We start from the raw sequence: 19811 nt of genomic DNA on the forward strand, positions 1-19811 counted from the left end.
TTCCACTGAATTGATGATGTCTTCCTTGAAAATATATACAAGAGGACTGGCCATTCCCCTCTACTGGGAGTGGTCATCCCCTATGCCTAGAGCTTACTCCCTACTCATTTCCACCTCCTGCATTATTTAAAGTGGTTCCCCTCCCTTAGGGAATATTTGTTGGGTATTTTATTTGGATTGAGTTATCATCTCCTTGTCCCCAGTGCCTCCCACAGTATTTGACATGGAGTAGATACTTTTAAAAAGTATTTATATAGTAGATACTTAACAAATGTTTATTGAATTGACTTGATCTCTTCTTTTCTCCATCATACCCTACCTCATAGTACCCTTGTCTGTGTACAAGTCACACCTCCTCCCCCACCCCCAATAGAAGGTAAATTCCTTGAGGGCAAAAACTGTGTTATTTTGCATCTCCTAATGCCTTGCACACAACCATTGCTTGATATTTGTTGAAATTTATATTTTAACAGTAAAGATTTATGGAACTGAGAGACTTATTGAAATAAAGGGATGAAAAAATTGACCTCCCACTTGTAAGGGGCTAAAATTCTAGCTAGTCAGTCTAAAATATCTAATGAGTGGTCGCCAATAAATTATAAGCTTTAGCAAGAGTTAGATTTTTAAGCATTTATTAAGGAGAATAAGAATTTGGTAAAGAGAGAAAGTCCTAGATTCATCTATCTATTAAAGGGAGAGAGCATTCCTAGCTCCACTCTCAACCAGAGTCCTGACGAAAAAGAGCAAGAGCACCAGCCTCGCCCCCTCTTCCTCCCACAAGCAAATGTCACTTCCTGACACCAAAGAGCCACATGTCTTGCCCTCAGATGCCTTCTCCTCATGGCGGAACGTCCTGCAGTAAGTCTCCAGCATGTGGCATCATTCCAATCGTTACACACTCTAAGGGAGTATTAATTAATAAGAGGCCAATAAAAACCAACTGACTTCCTAGGATCAGGGACAGCAGGCAGGTGGCCACAGGAAGATTTTCTTCACCAGTACTGAAAACTCAGCATTTGCAGTCTTACATTCTCACCTTCCTCTAGCAGGCATGTTTGGGTTGGGAGGTAGGGAGACCACCAAGATGTCCCAATATCTCATGGGCAGTACTCTGACCAGTATTTCTGGATGCTCTCCACCAGCCCATCCATTTGCATCCATCAGCCTAGTTCTTTATCTGGCTCTGTTTGGACTTTCTACCATCCGGACCATTCTCCCTCTACTCTTGTGTTAAGAGTTCCCTGCCTCACAGTACCCCTTATCAAGGCAGGCTTACCCATGGGTCCCAGGTTGGGCCCCCCTGCAGAGCTATGCTGCTGAGGCTGCCCCACAAGCTGGTTGACTGAGGGCAGTTTGTTGATCCCTGCGTGGACTTTGTTCATCGGTGAGAGAACGGGGCCGTAGGAAGAGGGAGATTGCAGATGACTCCTGAAATGAGAAGAAGAAAGATAATACTGTGAGCCCAGGATGCCTGTCTTTGAACCCTCGACCTCATATCCCAGATGGATTTCCTATGACTGTTCCTCACATATTTCTCTGTTCCACCAAACTGGTCGACTTCTCCCGTCTCGGTGCCTTTGATGCTTGCTTGAGATGCTTTCCACCTTGCTTTAGTTTTTCTTTTTCTTTTCTTCTTCTTTTTTTTTTTTGTGGGGCAATGAGGATTAAGTGACTTGACCAGGATCACACAGCTAGTAAGTGTCAAGTGTTTGAGGCCAGATTTGAATTCAGGTCCTCCTGAATCCAGGGCCAGTGCTTTATCCACTGCACCACCTAGCTGCCCCCTTGCTTTTGGCTTTTCAAATTCTTGTTCCCTCCAAGGCTCAATTCAAGTACCATATCCTAAGGGGAACTCCTTCTGATCCTCTCTCCCACATCTCTGAATGATCATGGATGTGTGTATGCATGTATATATACCTTTATAGGTGTGTGTATATATACACACACACACACACACAAACACACACACACAGAGGTATATACCTGTATAGGTATGTATGTAGAAGAATGTGTGTATACCTATACAAGTAAATACAAACCTTCCACTATTTTGTGAGTTGCCATGGCTGGGAAGACTCATCACCTGGTGGCCGACCTGCTGGTGATGAGCCACTAGGTACTAAGATAGACTGGACTAACACATTGCCAGTCACTGGGTCTGTACATGGAGCTTTCCTGTACAAAGATGGTGGTGGTAATGATGTTGTGGTTGTTGTTCATGATGATGATGATGCTTTTAGGTTTTTGCAAACCTAGTGTGATGAAATAATGGGATTTTGAAGATACTCAAAGACCCACCTGGAGATTAATCTAAACTGATTGAATCAAGTGAGAGTGATTGACTGCTGATTAGCCTACTTCAAGTTAACTGGATTGTAATCACACCTGGCTAGTCCTTAAGAAGGTATTGTTCTCAGAAGCTAGACTGTGAACTCAACTTGAGAAGCCAATGGATTTGGATGACACCAACCAATCAGCTTGAAGCAGTGTGTAAGGACCGCCTCTGTTACAGACCTATAAAAAGCTTCCACAATCAGCATGCTGGAGAGTTCCTGATTAAAGCAGGCTGGTGGAGGAGGACTTGAGGAAGAACTCAACCAGGCTGGAACTCTAGGCTAGATAGGCTTTTTCTTAACTTTCTGAACTCCTTGTGAATATCTGTATGCTTTAATAAATGTTTAATGCCCAAAGACTGGTGCTGAATCTTCTAATTTAAGGTGATCACACAATATAGATTTTAAACATCACCCTAGGTTTGCACAGTGCTTCCCTCACAACCACCTTGTGAGATGGGCAGTACAATCATTATTATACACATTTTATAGATGAAGAAACAAGTTCAGAGAATGGTTAAGTGATTGACCTCGGATCACCCAACTAGTAGGTATTATGTATGTAATGTTACCTTTTACTAGCCTTAAGAACAAGAGACTTCAAGGGGATGGACAGGCAGAGTGGAGGATGGATAAATGGATGGATATGAATATGAGAGGATAGATGAATAGATGTACAGAAGAGAAGATGAATGGAGAGAAAGGAGAATGAATGAATGGATGGATGGATGGATGGATAGATGGATAGAAGGGAGAATGGAGAGATGGATGGAGAAATAGGATGAATGAATGGATGGCTGGAAACATAGGAGGACAGATGAATGGATATACAGAATGGAGGATGGATGGATGGATGGATGGATGCATGGATAGATGGGCATATGGGCCTATGGATGGATAGAGAGGTGAATGGGAAAAGGGTCAGAGGAGAGATAGGAGGAGTAACTAATACTCACGGTCTTTGGAGAATCTGCTGTTGCTGCTGCCGATAGGAGTCAACCAGATGTTGTGGCACCAGCTCCATGAGCTCCAGGCCCTCCTTGATTTTCATCAGTATTTCAAAGTTTTCTCGGCCACGTACCTGAGTTGGGAACAAATCAGGACAGAGATAAGCCCCCATGCATGAATGAACTGCCCTTTGTCCTCATGCATGGGACTAGATTCAGGTCTAAGGACTAGGACGCGAGAGGGTTGGGCTGGCTTCAACCTGCAGATGGGTTCCCATGATGGTAAAATTGGGAAGGACAGGCAGGCCCCCAAGCCATCTTTTCATTGTCCCTGGGGCATGTAGCTGGCCCAGTGGATGGAGCACTGGTCCTGGAGGTGGGAAAACAAGTTCAAATGTGGCCTCAGACACTTACTAGCTGTGTGACCTTGGACAAGTCACTTCACCTTGTTTGCTTCAGTTTCCGCATCTATAAAGTCAGCTGGAAACCACTCCAGTATTTTTGCTGAGAAAACCCCAAATGGGGTCACGAAGAGCCAGATACAACTGAAATCACTAAACGACAAGTTCTTCCAGTGTCCCCCAACTTCAACCCCTCTCTGCAGCCCTTACCATTCCTGCTCTCTCAGAAGCCAACTGTACTCCAAACTCCTTCCTGCTTTCTGGGGAGGGTGATCCACTGACCATTCTTCTCCCTAGTCCATTCTACAGCCCTTGCACATGCCACACTCTTTGATCACACTCTTCCCACTGCTTGGCATTTCATCTCCTCCATTCCTCCCTTCCAAAGCCTATTCATCTTTCCAATACCCACTCAAATGCCCCCTCTCCAATGAAGCTTGACTCCCTGACCTCAGAATGATCTCTCCCCTTTGCTGTGTTATGATAGAGCTGATATTAGCTGAGTCACAAAATTTCACATTCTTATCCCATATTGTGATACTGTTCCCTGGTGGGTGTAGGGCACATGGACGTTATTTCTCCAATTAGACTGTAGATGTCTTGAAGGTAGAGTCCATGTCTTTTTATCCCCTATAGCACATGCCTCTGTGCTAGGCACATAGAGATACCTGATAATCATCTGTCCACTTGTCCAGGCCCTCATTCATCTTGGCTGGACGTTAGCATCCTAGCTGCTTTCTCTAGCACCACTCACTTCTCTCTCCAATTCATCCTCCATTCTAATCATCTTCCTAAAGTAGCAGAGGTATTACCATGTCATTCCTCTACTCAAAATTTTCAGTGGCTCCCTATTGTTTCTAAGATAAAATATCTACTTCTTAGCCTGGCATTTAAGGTCTTCTCCAATATGGTGCCAACCTACCATTCCTACCTTAACTTACATTAATTACCACCTTTCACACTTTCCCCAGTGGCTGGCCACACCCTGCTACTACTTAACATGCCCTAGTGCCCACACAGGCCCTCCCCTATACCTGAGATGTGCTCCTTTCTCATTTGTATCTTTCAAATTCCTTCTTGTCAAGATTCTGCTCAGGTGCCATGCCCCCCCCCCCATGAAGCCTTCAACGATCCCCCCCCCCCCCCGCCATGCCCCAGATGATGATCTCTCCTTCCTGAAATATTCCTGGAGCCCTTTGTCTGTATCTTGCATCCAGCCTCAATTACCCCCTAAATACTATGGTCATCACGTGTATCTCCCACCACCACGTCTTTGCCTAAGCTGTGCCCCATGCTTGGAATTCCTAGCTTTCTTCAAAACTTAGCTCTAGCAGTGCCTTCCTCACAAGGCTGCCCCTGCTCCTCCTGCTCATTCCACAATCCCTCTGTATCTTTTTTCTGCACATTTTGTATCTCCTTATAACTGTGCACAAGTTGTCTTTCCCTGAGGGCAAGAACTGTCCTGTTTTTGTATCTCCAGCACCTGGTACCATGCACAACACATGGAAGTGTTTAACTGCATGCTTTACTTGGATTTTTAAAAATCACTTTTATTGATATCTTTTGTCTTTATATTGTCTAAATTTCCCCCTTCCAGGGAATACAGCTTCAGTGAATTAATACTTCCCCTAGCATAGCTGGAGTGGCTAAGAGGGTGCAATAGTACACAGAGCACCAGGCCTAGAGTCAGGAAGACCTGAGTTCAAATTTTGCCTCAGATGCTTACTGGCTGTGTGACTTTGGGCAAGTCATTTAACTTCTGTTTGCCTCAGTCTCCTCATTTATAAAATGGGCATAATAATGGCACTCTCCGAGGGTTATTGTGAGGATCAAATGAGATAATAATTATAAAATGCTTAGCCCAATACCTGGCACATAGTAGGTGCTATATTTCTTTTTTTTTTGCAGGGCAATGGGGGTTAAGTGACTTGCCCAGGGTCACACAGCTAGTAAGTGTCAAGTGTCTGAGTCCGGATTTGAACTCAGGTACTCCTGAATCCAGGGCTGGTGCTCTATCCACTGCACCACCTAGCTGCCCCCAGTGCTATATTTCTTAAAAAGTTCTTATAGTGCCTGGCACATAGTAAGTGCTATATAAAAAGTTATTATAGTACCTGACACATAGTAAGTGCTATATAAAAAGCTATTATAGTGCCAGGCACATAGTAGGTGCTAGATAAAACTTAGCTATGATTATAGTGTCTGGCACATAGTAGGTGCATAATGTATGTTTGTCATATTTGTTCAGTTGACTTTCTAGGCCATCCCTGGTCTCAATCCCAAACCCACAAGTCTTCTCTACCAGGAATCTTTCATTGTCCCCTCTCTCATCAGAGGTTCTGCCAGCACCGGCACCAGTAGGGGACTACTCACAGGCATATAGTAGATCTCCTCATCCCCATGTCTCCTCTTTTTCACATTAGCCACCAGGGCAGGGATGGCAGGCGGGCTTTGCTTGAATGCTAAAGTGAGACAGGAAAGACCATTCATTAGCATGGACAAGCAGAGAGGTTTGGGACAGGGGAGGGGGAGATGAAAAGGTGGTGGGGTGTAACAGGGCTAGATATTTGATAACAGCCTGGTAAGGGAGGGACTTACTGTTCAATCCTCAAAAATAAATACATCTCTAACATCCTCATTGAGGGTGAGACCAAGGCAAGATTTCAACTCTTAAAAAATGGGAAACCAATGAAGTTATTTCAGAGGCCTGGGAAGGATATGTACGGAAGTTAATCCTGTCTTAGCCCATGCATGGATGGGCATATGCTCACACTCTGTCTGTCTGTCTGTCTGTCTGTCTGTCTGTCTGTCTCTCTCTCTCCCCCCCCTCCTCTCTCATATATGAGAGAGAGAGAGCTTATACACACATATATAAAAACAGATGCACACAGTAAAGAAAATGCACAGGTGCATACAACCACCCGTATGTCTGAAGATCATGGAAACAACTTTGAATCTGCTACCCCAGACCGCTCTTCAATGCACAGGCATGAATTAGGGGAAGGGGCTTGCCCCATGTTTCTGTATATTAATGAATGCATCATTGGCAGCACTGGGGCCTGTGGCACTAATTCTCAAACCGGTGAAGGATCCATTCTTTCATTAACTCAGGAACTCCAGGTGTAAGAACTCCCTCCACAGACAGAACATAAGCCAACTGTGACTGATCAGAGAAGTCCAAGGACAGGGGTTCTTCACTTTTTCTGCATTATGGACCTCTCTAGTAGCAGTCTGGTGAAGCCTATGGGCCCCTTCTTAGAATCATGCTTTTAAATGCATCAAATAAAATCCATCCGATTACAAAGGAAATCAATTACACTGAAATTCAGTTAGCTAATTAATATTAAACTGCTAAAGTACAGTCTCTCCCAAATTCCAGGTTCAGAACCCCTGTCTGAGGCCCAGAGAAGTCAGTGAAGTCTAAGACCACACAGCTAATTAATGCCAGAGGAGGGATTTGAACCCCATAGTCTTCCTGACTCCCAGTCCTATGCTCTGTGCTTTATGGCCATGAACACAGATGGTCACTGACTGACTGACTGATTGGTCCTTCTGTTTGAGATGGAGCATGGCAGAATGCCAGAGTATGGAGCTACATGATCTGGGTTCAAGCCAAAGCTCTGTCACTACTTATGTGACCTTAGGGAAATTATTTAACTTCTCTAGATTCAGTTTCTTCATCTGTAAAATTGGTGGTGGAGGGGAACTTAATAACTTCTCATATTGTTATTCAATTATGTCCGACTCTTTGTGACCCCTCTTGGGGTTTGTCTTGGTAGAGATACTGGAATGGTTGCCCTTTTCCTTCACATTTTACAGATGAGGAAATGGAGGCAAACAGGGTGAAGTGACTTGCTCAGGGTCACACAGCTAGGAAGTGTCTGAGGCCACCAGACTTGAACTCAGAAAGACAAATCTTCCTGACTCCAGACCTGACAAGGTGGAGCTGCCCCTAATTTCTTTCTTTCTTTCTTTCTTTCTTTCTTTCTTTCTTTCTTTCTTTCTTTCTTTCTTTCTTTCTTTCTTTCTTTCTTTCTTTCTTTCTTTCTTTCTTTCTTTCTTTCTTCCTTCCTTCCTTCCTTCCTTCCTTCCTTCCTTCCTTCCTTCCTTCCTTCCTTCCTTTCTTTCTTTCTTTCTTTCTTTCTTTCTCTCTTTCTTTCTCTCTTTCTTTCTCTCTTTCTTTATTTCTCTCTTTCTTTCTTTCTCTCTTTCTTTCTTTCTTTCTTTCTTTTTTTGTGGGGCCATGAGGGTTAAGTGACTTGCCCAGGGTCACACAGCTAGTAAGTTTAAAGTGTCTGAGGTCGTATTTAAACTCAGGTCCTCCACTGTGCCACCTAGCTGCCCCCTGCCCCTAATTTCTAACCTTTGCTCTAAATCGATGTTATTCTGAGATCCCATTCTTTCCACCCTGGGAGGGTGGATACACTGTTCCAGTGAGAACATACGGGGTCCCTTTGAGGACCTAAACCCTGGTTTTACCCACTACCCCAACACAGGAAGACTCCATCCTGCTCCACCCACTCCCCTCTCCTTAGCAATACACCCCCCTCCCCCATGGGAGAAAATCCACATTCTGCTTGGAGAGGGCTGGTCTGGCAGGGATGTCACTCGGGCTCGAAGAACCACGCACCCAACACTAACCATTATGACCCTATTATCAGGTCTTATTCTTTTCCATCTTCTGATGACTCAGAAGAAGTTGGTCTTCACATGTAAACAGAGCATCAGTGAAAGAAAGAAGACCCTAGGAACTGGAATGGGAGGAGAGCTGGGAGATCAGAGGCGTAGCACCCAAAGGAGTCTTTAAGGCCATCTAACCATCTTATAAAACCTTTAACTGAATTTACCTAAAAGAAATTTAACTAAAATTTAAATTTAAATAATTTTAATTAACTTTAACAAAATTTAATTACATTTAACTAAAAATCTCTGAGTAAAATAACTAAATTAAGAGAAACCAAACTAGCAGAAGCCAAACAGTTTCCTCACTGTAAGGGAATTTAAAGGGGAATGTTTGACTTGGGGTGGGATCTAGGTTAGGTGCTTAAAATCCCACGCGGCCCACTATCAGCATTGCCTACCTAAAAGTACATCCCTCTAGTCTGAATATCTAGTAGGATTTTGGGTGATCATGGTAGTAACCTAATAATAGCTACCAGTTTGAAGTTTGCAAAATACTTTCCAAATATGATCTCATTCTATTCTCAGAACAACCTTGGGAGGTGGCCACTGTTATTATCCTAATTTTACAGATAAGGAAACTGAGGCGGACAGAAGGTAAGAGGGTCATAGAGCTAAAAAGTATCCAAGGCAGGATTTGAACCCAAGTCTTCCTGACTCCAGGTCCAATACTCTATTCACTGGGCCACCTAGCTGTCTCTTTGCTAAGGTGGATACACTTTTCTCCTTCTGTCAAAGCTACTACTATCCTTCCAGTCACATCATCATTGGGTTCTCCCCACCTTTTACTCCCCTCATAGCCCATCAGTCGCTAAGCCTTGTCAATCTTAAAACTCCACAGCAGGGAGCCAGACTTACTGCGCTTGGGAGCGTTACCATTCTTGGCCGCACTCTCGTTCAGAGCTTGCTGCTCCCGGTAATGATCTTCATCTGCTTTTCGGTCTCTGCCAGGACAGGCACAGATCCGCCCCTCGAATGACCTCCGGCCCAGAACCTGCCCACTGCCAGGCAAACAGAAGCAGCGACTCACTCATGAGCATCTCTAGTGCATGGACAATGCCAAGAGCCTCTACATACCCACAGCCCCAGCCTATACCCATTGAGCTCACCCTCCTGCACAGAGTCAGCCATGGGGGCTTCATTCTTTCCCCTCCTTTCCTTTTTTAGAGACAGGGAAGAGGAAGGAGTGAGAAAGGACATAAGGGTATTTAGCCTTGAAACAGTGAAATGACCCAGTTGCCTCACCACTAACTGAGATGATGAAAGCCCCCACCTAGAGAATCTCTTCAGCACTGCAGCACTCTGGACAAGACCTCACAGACCCATGATGCAATTTCCTCATTTTTACAGATGAAGAAACTGAGGCCTAGGAAGGTGAACAGACTCATCCAAGGTCACACAAGGAATTGAACTCTGGTCCCACCCAGAATACCCCAGTGCTTAGGAGCTGTCCCTGGGAAAGTTGTCACTGTAGTGACTGCAAACACTTTGAAGGAATTGAAAAGTGCCTGCTATGGCTAAGTTCTGTTCCATTCTGTGACAAAAAGAGAAATCAAATTAATAAAGTTATTGGTTTGTAAGAGCTGGTAGGAACCTTCTGCAAAATCAGCCCAGACCCCTCATTTTGGAGAGAGGGAACATGAGCTTCACATAATAAAGCCTAGAACAACAGTCAAAGAACCATGGGATTTTCAGGTGGGAAGGCATCAGGAAGATGATTTCGTGTCACTTTCCACAGATGGGGAAACCGAGGCCCACAGAAGGAAGTGGAGACAGTGGCAGAGGTCAGACTCAGACCCAAAAGTCCTAACACCAATGTTCCTTCCCTTTCAGCAAATTGCCTTTCCTCTTGAAGCCCAGGTGACACCATGCCTCACTTTCTCACTACAGCAAATGACTGACCATTGTTGTCCAAGTAGCCCCTGGATTCTTTCCTTATTTTCCCCATGGAGTATGTATGGCAAGACTAGGGAGACAAAAGGTGGGAAGGAGTCCTTTCCCCACATTCATGAGGGAGCCTTGATTTGAAACCTCATTCTTTTGCCATTAGGTTATCTCCCAAGTGAATGGTCTCGGGTTCCAACATGAGCCCTTAGAAACACCATCAAATTTCATTTCACAACATTCCATCTCTTATCATCCCACCTCATCCCACCTCATCCCATCATCTCATCCTATCCCATCCCATCCCAAAGTTCCTTGGCTGACTCACTCTCTGGTCTCCAATGTGATGATGATGAGAATGGGTCTCCGATTCATGCCTCCCACACAGCTGCTGTTGCACATGAAGTTGTACAGGATTGTAGTGAATTCCGTCCCCACCTGCTCTCAGGAAGAAGTGAGAAAGTCACAGGACTGGAAGACAGCTAGAGAACTCTTTTTTGTTGTTCTTTTTTTTTTTTTTTTGTGAGGCAATTGGGATTAAGTGACTTGCCCAGGATTACACAGCTAATACTCGTTAAATGTCTGAGACCGGATTTGAACTCAGGTCCTCCTGAATCCAGGGCCGGTGCTTTATCCACTGTGCCACCTAGGTGCCCCTAGAGTACTCTTTTTTTTTTTTTTTTGGTGAGGCAATTGGGGTTAAGTGACTTGCGCAGGGTCACATAGCTGGTAAGTGTTAAGTGTTAAGTGTCTGAGGCCGAATTTGAACTCAGGTCCTCCTGACTTCAGGGCCAGTGCTTTATCCACTGCACCACCTAGCTGCCCCCCTAGAGTACTCTTAAAGAGCATACAGTACCCACTGAAGGGAACAGAAGACTCCTAGGGCTTAAAGGATACTTAGGGCAGTCCGACTCATCCTGAGACAAACTCAACTCTGACTTTGGATAGGTCTGGAAGGCAGGGGCTCAGTTACTACTAAAAAAAGTCTCTATTAAAATCGTTTGGAAGCATTCAACCATTTTTTTTGGGGGGGGGCGGGTATTTGTATTGATGTTTGAAAAGCCTTAAGAGTACAGCTGGAATAACCGAACAATTAACTTCAGTCAGTAGCTATAGAACCAAGATTAATTGCCTACATGCCAGCACATGAAAATATATCATTATTATTATAGAAACAGAACTTCTGTTCTAATAATTGTTTTAGTAATTGGGATCTTTGGGGATCTGCAATATTTTATCTCATCCTGGAGTCCTCAAAGCTCTATGCTACTGATTTGTAAGGATTTAACGACACAGTTGTATATTTTTTACCTGCTTTCCCCTCCCTCTTCTTCCTTGCTGCCTTTCAGTTCCCTTTTCTGTTCAGTCTTGTCCCATTAGAATGTCAACTCCTTGATTGTCTTTCATTTGCTTAGCAAAGTTCCAGGGACTTAGTAAGTGCTTAATAAATTCTGGTTGCTTGCTTATCTGTTAGATGAACACCCTGTTCTAGCATCCCAACTATAATGTAAGTGGTGTGGTTGTAGACAGCATCTTAGAATTCTCTAGTAGTGCCTTGGAAAGGCATATAAGCCACCAGATTCCCTCTGTAAATTGCAATTCTTGTGAAGTAAATCAACCATCTTGTGGTTGTTGTTGTTACTGCTTATTCTTCATGATAGATGTCATGGCTTTCAATGAATTGGATTTAAGTGAAGGAGAGCTGTGCAAAGTCACCAGTCTCACTCTCCCCTCCAGAGCCATCTGGGTTCAGTGGCAAGATATGTTATCAGGACAACTAGAGACGGCCCTGGATGTTTAAGGCAATTGGGGTTAAGTGACTTGCCCAGGGTCACACAGCTAGTATGTGTCCAAAGTGAGATTTGAACTTCAGTCCTCCCAACTTCAGGGTCAGTGCTCTATCCACTCTGCCACCTAGATGCCCCACCCCCATCTTGTGGACCGTGAAGAAGAATCCGTATCAGTTGATATAGTACTTCTGACAACTGCTTGAGAAATTAATACACCTGTGTTTCTACTAGGTCTGTACATCTAAAATAAAGGAAGGAGTAAGTCAAAAGTGTTTAAGAAAGAAGAGCAAAGCTTGGGGGGAAAAAGAGTGACTTATACAAATATGTTCACCTGTTGAATTGCATATATGTCTGTGTATCTGATCAATAAGGTGGAACAGTGGATGGAATGCTAGACACAGGAGTCAGGAAGACCTTACTTCACATCCAGCATCAGATACTTGCTACTTGTGTGACCTTGGGCAAGTCATTTAACCTCTGTCTGCTTCAGTTTCCCTGGCTGTGAAATGGGGATAAAATACCTCCCAGGTTGTTGTGAGGATAAAATGAGACAATATTTGTGAAGTGCACTACCAATTGTCTCACACCATATAAGTTTGTCTATTTCAGTGCATGCATTGGGACTGTGTCCCAAACCTCACTCAGCCTCTGCAGAAACATGTATGTTAATAGAGATTCGAATCCTGGACACTGGATGCCTGAATCACTACGCTAAATCATGGACCCATAGGATGACAGTGCTGGAAAGGACCATAGAATAAAGTTAAAGCAGGAAGGGCCCTGGAAGGGCCCTTAGAACAGAGAATATCAGAGCTGTGAGGGACCTACTTAGGATAGGGATTGCAACTGATCAAGAAGGATTTATCAAGCTCTCATTCAGTGTTAAGCACCAGGGAGACAAGGATGGGAGGAAAGCAGTCTCTGCTCTCAAAGAGGCCACCTTTTAGTAGGGGACAAAACATATAAATAAATAGAGATGAGGAGAATAGAAGAGAAAGGTAATCTTAGAGGGAAAGGTTCAAGTAGCCATGGGGATCAAGAAGAACACTGAGGAAGCTGCATGGAAGATGATTGGAGTGGGGGGAAGACTAACCAGAAGGCTACTGCAGTGGTCTAGGCAAGGGGTGATGAGGACTATGGCGGTGGCTGTCTGGGTGGTGACATGGTGGGGAGGCACAGATGAGAGATGTTGGGAAGGTAGACTTGACAGGACTCGGCAACAGATCTGATTTAGGGGGACAAAGGAGGGGAGGAGTCAGAGATGACCCTGAGGTTGCCAGTCGGGGTAACTGGGATCTGGCTGATCATTTCGGCTTCTTGGGAGCATGCAGTGAGATCAGGAAGAACTGGGTTCTAACATAGTACCTCCAACAATTCCTAGCTGTATGACAAGGGGAAAATCACTTCACATCAGTTTCCTCATCGTATAAAATAGGGATGAGAACCCCTACCCCACAGGGCTGTTTGTGAGAATGCATGCAAAATGCTCTGCAAATGTTAAAGTGCTTTGTGAAGTTGGTTTATTATTTGATTTATTATTGGTTATTTCATTTCTTTATTTATCTATTCATCCATTTATTTATCTATTCATTCTTTATTTATTTTTAGTGAGGCAATTGGGGTTAAGTGACTTGCCCACGGTCACACAGCTAGTAAGTGTTAAGTGTCTGAGGCTGGATTTGAATTTAGGTACTACTGACTCCAGGGCCGGTGCTCTATCCACTGCACCACCTAGCTGCCACCCCTTATTTATGCTTTCATCCATCCATCTATCCATCTATCCATCTATCTATCTATCTATCTATCTATCTATCTATCTATCTATCTATCTATCTATCTATCTATCTATCTATCTATCTATCTATCTATCTATCTATCTATCTATCTATCTATCTATCTATCTATCTATCTATCTATCTATCTATCTATCTATCTATCGTTTTATTCTTGGTTTCCCCCTCCCTGATGTTGGGAAGTTGGTTGGGAAACCACATACAGTCCTAAGTGTGCTATGCCACCTGAGACCACTAGAGGGAGAACTAGGTCTTGTTTGTAAGATTATAGAACTTGAAGAGTTGGAAGGATTTTTTTTTTGAGTCAAAACTTGGAAAAGACTTGTCTATGTTTGCAGAGCTAATTAGCGGTTGACACTTGAACCCAAGTCTTTTGTCTACTCATTCCCCGCCTCCCCCAGCCATTCCTACCCTCTCCCTACCCCCTGCCTCCACAGCACTAAGTAGTTGCTGAGCTCTTATTGGAGGAAAGTTGGGATAGAAACTGGCCGATGTTTTTTGGCCCTTGAGGGGACTCATCCTGAGGAGCAGAACCCTTGACCCACCACTGGCCAACATTCTTTGTGTGTGTGTGAGGGGAGACAAAGAACACTCCAAACACAGAGCCTATGGCGCCAAAGCTAATGGGGAGTCAGACCAAAGGTGCACCCAAAACACCTGCTAATTCATTCACAAGAAGAACCTTAGAAGCTTCCTAGCTGTGCGACCCTGGGGCAAATCACTTTCCCTCTGCTTGTCTTAGTTTGCTCAACTGTAAAATGGGATCACACCTACTTCTCAGGGTTGGTGTGAGGATCAAATGAGACAATATTTGTAAAAGCACCTAGCCCAGTGCCCGACCACTTAGGAGGGATAATATAAAGGCTTATTCCCTTTTCCCCTTCTCCATGTATCATGAATTCCAGGCCCACCACCATCACAGCTGCTTGTCTTCCAGTTGCCTTCCTAAAATGTGGTTCCCCAGAACCGAATACAATCCTTCAGATGGGAGAGATAAGGGAAGGATGAGCACAAGAGGAAGCAGGCTTGTTTAGCTCTTGGATGGAGAGGCCGCAAGGACTGACTTGGGTAGGCTTGGATGAATCCCAAAGGTATTGCAGTGAGATCTGAGGAAGACCTTCTTGCTCATCAAGGTAGATGAACATGGAAGGTGGGGTGGCCAAGGTAGTCTCTAACCTTTCAGGGCTTCAGGGAAGGAAATGAAGGTCCACCTGGCTTACCTGGGGTGGCTCATAGGGTACCATCACACTCTGTCGCCCAGTGACAGGGTCATCCACATACTGTGAGAAGTTGTTGCCTTCCACTCGGATGAGGTGGCTCGCTGGGGCTGACTGTCCTGCCGGGAGAAAGCTCAGAGTCAGCAGGAGCTGACTTTATACTTAGAATGCTCAATTAATTCTCCCATTGTCGTCCCCACCTATTAGAAAATTATACTCGCCCTTCAAGGTCAAATGCTGCCTGCTCCAAAAAGTCTTCCTTGATCATCCCCTATGATATTTCCCTTTGTTGTTTGCTCAGAGCTTGGTACAGTAGAGAAAATACTGACTCAGGAGTCAGAAGGCCTGGGTTCAAGGATTAGCCCTGTCATTAACTAGGTGTATAACCTAGGAAGCCTCTGCCTGACTCTGAGCTCCAGTTTCCTTATCCATCAAATGACAAGTTTTGGGTCTCTTGACTATAGCAGTCGATGCCTTGTGCTATGGAGGCTGATTTACATCTTTCTTTCATATGAGACTGTAAGTCCCTGGAGCACAAGGTCTGTGGCATATCTCTCTCTCTAACCCCAATACTGAGCACAACACATTACCCTCACCTCTGCCTTTTAGCATCCTTGGCTTCCTTCAAGACTTTGCTGAAAAGCCACCTCCTGCAGGCATCCTCTCAACTGTTAGGGCCTTCCTCTTAGAGATTGACATTCTATTTACTCTGTATGTACCCTGTATGATACACACAGTCTCCCCCATTAAAGTGTAAACTCCTTGAGGGGAAAGACTATTTTTTTTCTTTTTGTTTGTATTCCGAACGTTCAGTATAGTGCCTAGCACATTGTAGACCTTTGATAAATGCTTGTTTATTGTCTGATATGAACCTGAAAGCTGTTGGATGAATTATTTATCTTTGTGTTCCTTTGGCACAATAGAGTTCTATGCATGAAATCAGGAAGACTCCTCTTTCCGAGTTCAAATCTAGCCTTAGACATTTACTAGCTGTGTGACCCTGAGTAAGTCACTTCACCCTGTTTCCCCCAGTTTCCTCATATGTTAAAAGAGCTGGAGAAAGGAGTGGCAAACCGCTCCATTCTCTCTGACAAGAAAACCCCAAATGGAGTCACAAAGAGTTGGATACAACTGATAAAAATACTGAATTAGGAAATTTTACACAGCTAGGAAGTATCTGAGGCCAGATTTGAACTCAGGTCTTCCTGACTCCAGGTCCAACGCTCTATGCACTGTGCCATGATCCTTCTAGATTTTAAGCCCCTTGAGGGCAAGCCTAGTATCATGTCGATACTGCCTCCTCAACTTTCATCTTTGCATTCTCCACGGTTGTGACCACAGGTTCCTCTTCTCCCCACCCTCTCACCTTCATTGAAATCTCTGCCAAGCTCATGGTTGGGACAGCGCTTCACCACCTCGGTCACATGCTCTGCTTTCTTGTAGACGGGCATGGCCCGGATGACGGTGGCGGGCGGAGGGGGCGTCGACACCTTGATCTGGATGGGGCACGTCTTGGCGATCTGGCAGTACAGTTTCTTCAGTAGTGGCGAGTACTGTAAGAAGAGAGAGGCAGGTCAGAGTCGAGGTGGGGGTTTTGTCAGGAGAGGGAGGAGAAGGGAAGGTAGAGCCACAACTAGGGCTCTGTCCCAGGATGCCGGATTTAGAGGGGGCTGGCATCACTTGCAGTCCTCAGTAGCACAGACAAGACCTTATCACAGAAGGGGCAGAAAGAGTCAAGATAGGGAGTTATTAAGAAACAAGCTAACGTAAGCTGCTTCCTCTCCTGCCCTGCTCCCAGCATTTGTGTGCTTTCCCCTCTTTGAAGGCATTTAGTCTTTATATCTCTAGTCCTTATCACAGTACAGGGCACATTTAATAAATGCTTGTCGATTGACTGATTAATTGAGAGGCAGCATGCTCAAAAGCAAAGTTTCATTTCCTCCAAGATCCACTTCCTGCAGGAAACCTTCCGTGATTAATCTCTCTGCATTCCAATCTCTTCAAGAAGCCTTATTAAGTGTCTAATAAGTGCAAGGAACTACAAATAACAAAAACTCAATGTTCTCTGCCCCCAGAAGGCTATAACTCTGTTGGGAGTGGAGTGGGATAGAGATGTAACATCTATATAAATAAGTAGAAACAAAGTTACTCCAAATAACCCAATAGATATATGATATGTGGCTCTTTCTTCTAATGATCATAGCTTACTTTTACATTGTACCTACTATGTGCCAGGTACTGTGGTAAGTATTTTTTTTTTGGTAAGGCAATTGGGGTTAAGTGACTTGTCCAGGGTCACACAGCTAGTAAGTGTTAAGTGTCTGAGGCCGAATTTGAACTCAGGTCCTCCTGAATCCAGGGCCAGTGCTTTATCCACTGCGTCACCTAGCTGCCCTGTGGTAAGAATTTTACAATTATTATCTCATCCGACCCTTAAAACAACCCCAGATGAGGTAACTAAGACAAAGGGAGATTAAGTGACCTACCCAGGGTCACACAGCTAGTAACTATCTGAGGCTGGTTTTAAACTCAGGCCTTCAAGACCTCAGGCCTAGCACTGTATCCACTGAGCCACCTAATGATAGAGCACTTATTCCATCCATACCTGCCCTTCCTGTGTGATTCTCATGTCTGTGTGTAAAAATTACTTGGCATCATTTTGTATATACATATACAAATACATATCATGTATATACATATACATATCAACCCATGTGTACAGTAATTTGAGAGGAAGGGGTACCACCAACAACTGGAGGAGAGGCATCAAGAAAGGCCTTAAGTGGGAGAAACTGTGCTCTGAGGAAAGCTAGGGAATCCAAGAGGTTGGGGTGCACAGCAGACATGAGAAGCTACCTAGGTAAAAACATGGAGGTGGGAGATGGAATATTGTGTATTGAGAATAGCGGCATTAGAAGACAGCACAGTGGATAGGGTGGCCAGCCTGGAATCAGGAAGATTCACCTTCCTGAATTCAAATCTGGCCTCTGATACATCCTATCTTTGTGACCCTGGGCAAGTCACTTCACCCTGTTGGCCTCATACTTCTCATCTGTAAAATGAGCTGGAGAAGGGAACGGCAAACCATTCTGGTATCTCTGCCTAGAAAACCCCAGATGGGGTCACGAAGAGTCAGATACCATTAAAATGACCAAGCCACACCCTTGATTAGAAGGAGGAGGGTGGAGCATAGAAAAGGGAGCAATAGGAAACAAAGAAATGATGGTAAGATCTATTCTCATGACAGTTACATATTGGTTATTAGTCAACAAAGATGCGGGATGGAGCCCTCCCAGCCCTGGATTTCTCCAGCAACTTAACATGAGTAGGTGCTTTGGATCAGCTCTAACCATCCTATCTGAGGCCTACTTCTCTGGCTAAATTGGAATGCCCTCAAGATCAGGGATGACACCTGCTAGTTCTTTTGTTCCCTCCCTTCCCCCTACTGTGCATCAAACAGTGCTGAACAGAAGAGATAACTAACTCCTAAGGCAGGGGGTGTTAACCTGGAGTCCATGAATGTTATAGATATGTGTACATTCATGCACACATAAACATACACACACAAATACACACACGCCCACACACCTATAAATACACACAGATATGCATACATATATGCATGTGCATATGTTGATAACTGTATTTCTATACATATTTCCCCTTTTGTGCTTAAATATGTTATTCTTTATTTTTTTATATTTAGAATTTTATTTTCCCAAATTACATGTAAAATACAAATTTTGACATCAATTTTTAATTAAAAAATTTTTTTTGCAGGGCAATGAGACTTGCCCAGGGTCACACAGCTAGTAAATGTCAAGTGTCTGAGGCTGGATTTGAACTCAGGTCCTCCTGAATCCAAGGCCAGTGCTCTATCCACTGTACCACCTAGATGACCCCAACATCAATTTTTAAAAAACTTTGTGTTTCAAATTCTCTTCCTCCCTGCCCCTCAAGAACTCAAGCAATTCAATATAAGCTATACATGAACAGTCATGCAGAACATTTCCACGTTAGCCAGGATGTGAAAGAAAACAGACAAAAACAAAACTTCAGATAAAGGAACTAACAAAAAAATTATGATTCAATCTGTATTCAGATACCATGAGTTCTCTCTCTGTAGATGGACTGCATTTTTCATAAGCCCTTCAGAGTTGTCTTGAATCATTGTACTGCTGAAAATAACCAAGTCATTCACTGCTGATCGTTAAAGATGTTATTCTTTTTTTTTTAAAGCAAAAAACATTTATTTTATTTTTTCCAGTTACATGTAAGGGTAGTTTTCAACATTCATTTTCATAAGATTTAGAGTTCCAAATTTTTTCCCTCCCTCCCTCCCTTTCCTCCTCCCCCCCACAAGATCACAACCAGGTTATATATGTACAATCCACAAGTGTTCTTTTTATCAGTTCTTTCTATGGGGGTGCATAGTAAGCTTCCTCATTAGTTCCTTGGGATTATAAAGATGTTATTCTAAGAATAGTTCCATAACCTTTTTACGAAAGGGGTCCTTCAAACACACACACACACACACACACAATTAAGGGTTCTTGTCTCAGGAGCTTGATGAATTGAAGTGAATCAGGAATGAGTCAGTCTCAGAGGTGGGAGGGGCCTCAGCAGATCTCTCATCCAATCTTCACCTAAACAAAAATCCCCCCACGACAGTAGCTTCAGTAAGTGGTCATCTATACCAGGGCCTAAAGACCTCCAATGATTGAGAACCCATTTGCCCAGGTAGCCCACTGCACTCACGGACAGCT

At 44.0% G+C, this 19811-nt stretch overlaps 1 protein-coding gene across 1 annotated transcript in view; it reads right to left on the bottom strand.

The window, feature by feature from the left end:
• TP73 (tumor protein p73) overlaps positions 1 to 19811 on the bottom strand; it is a 204781-nt gene that overhangs the window by 7472 nt on the left and 177498 nt on the right. The window contains exons 5-11 of the mRNA XM_043995532.1: positions 16412 to 16598; positions 15049 to 15164; positions 10574 to 10683; positions 9220 to 9362; positions 6055 to 6143; positions 3290 to 3414; positions 1277 to 1428 (exon numbers count right to left, since the gene is read on the bottom strand). Of these exons, the coding sequence (XP_043851467.1) occupies positions 1277 to 1428; positions 3290 to 3414; positions 6055 to 6143; positions 9220 to 9362; positions 10574 to 10683; positions 15049 to 15164; positions 16412 to 16598 (922 nt within the window). The remainder of the gene's footprint in view (positions 1 to 1276; positions 1429 to 3289; positions 3415 to 6054; positions 6144 to 9219; positions 9363 to 10573; positions 10684 to 15048; positions 15165 to 16411; positions 16599 to 19811) is intronic.

The sequence above is a fragment of the Dromiciops gliroides genome, chromosome 3 (assembly GCF_019393635.1).
Source record: "Dromiciops gliroides isolate mDroGli1 chromosome 3, mDroGli1.pri, whole genome shotgun sequence".
Classification (NCBI taxonomy): domain Eukaryota; kingdom Metazoa; phylum Chordata; class Mammalia; order Microbiotheria; family Microbiotheriidae; genus Dromiciops; species Dromiciops gliroides.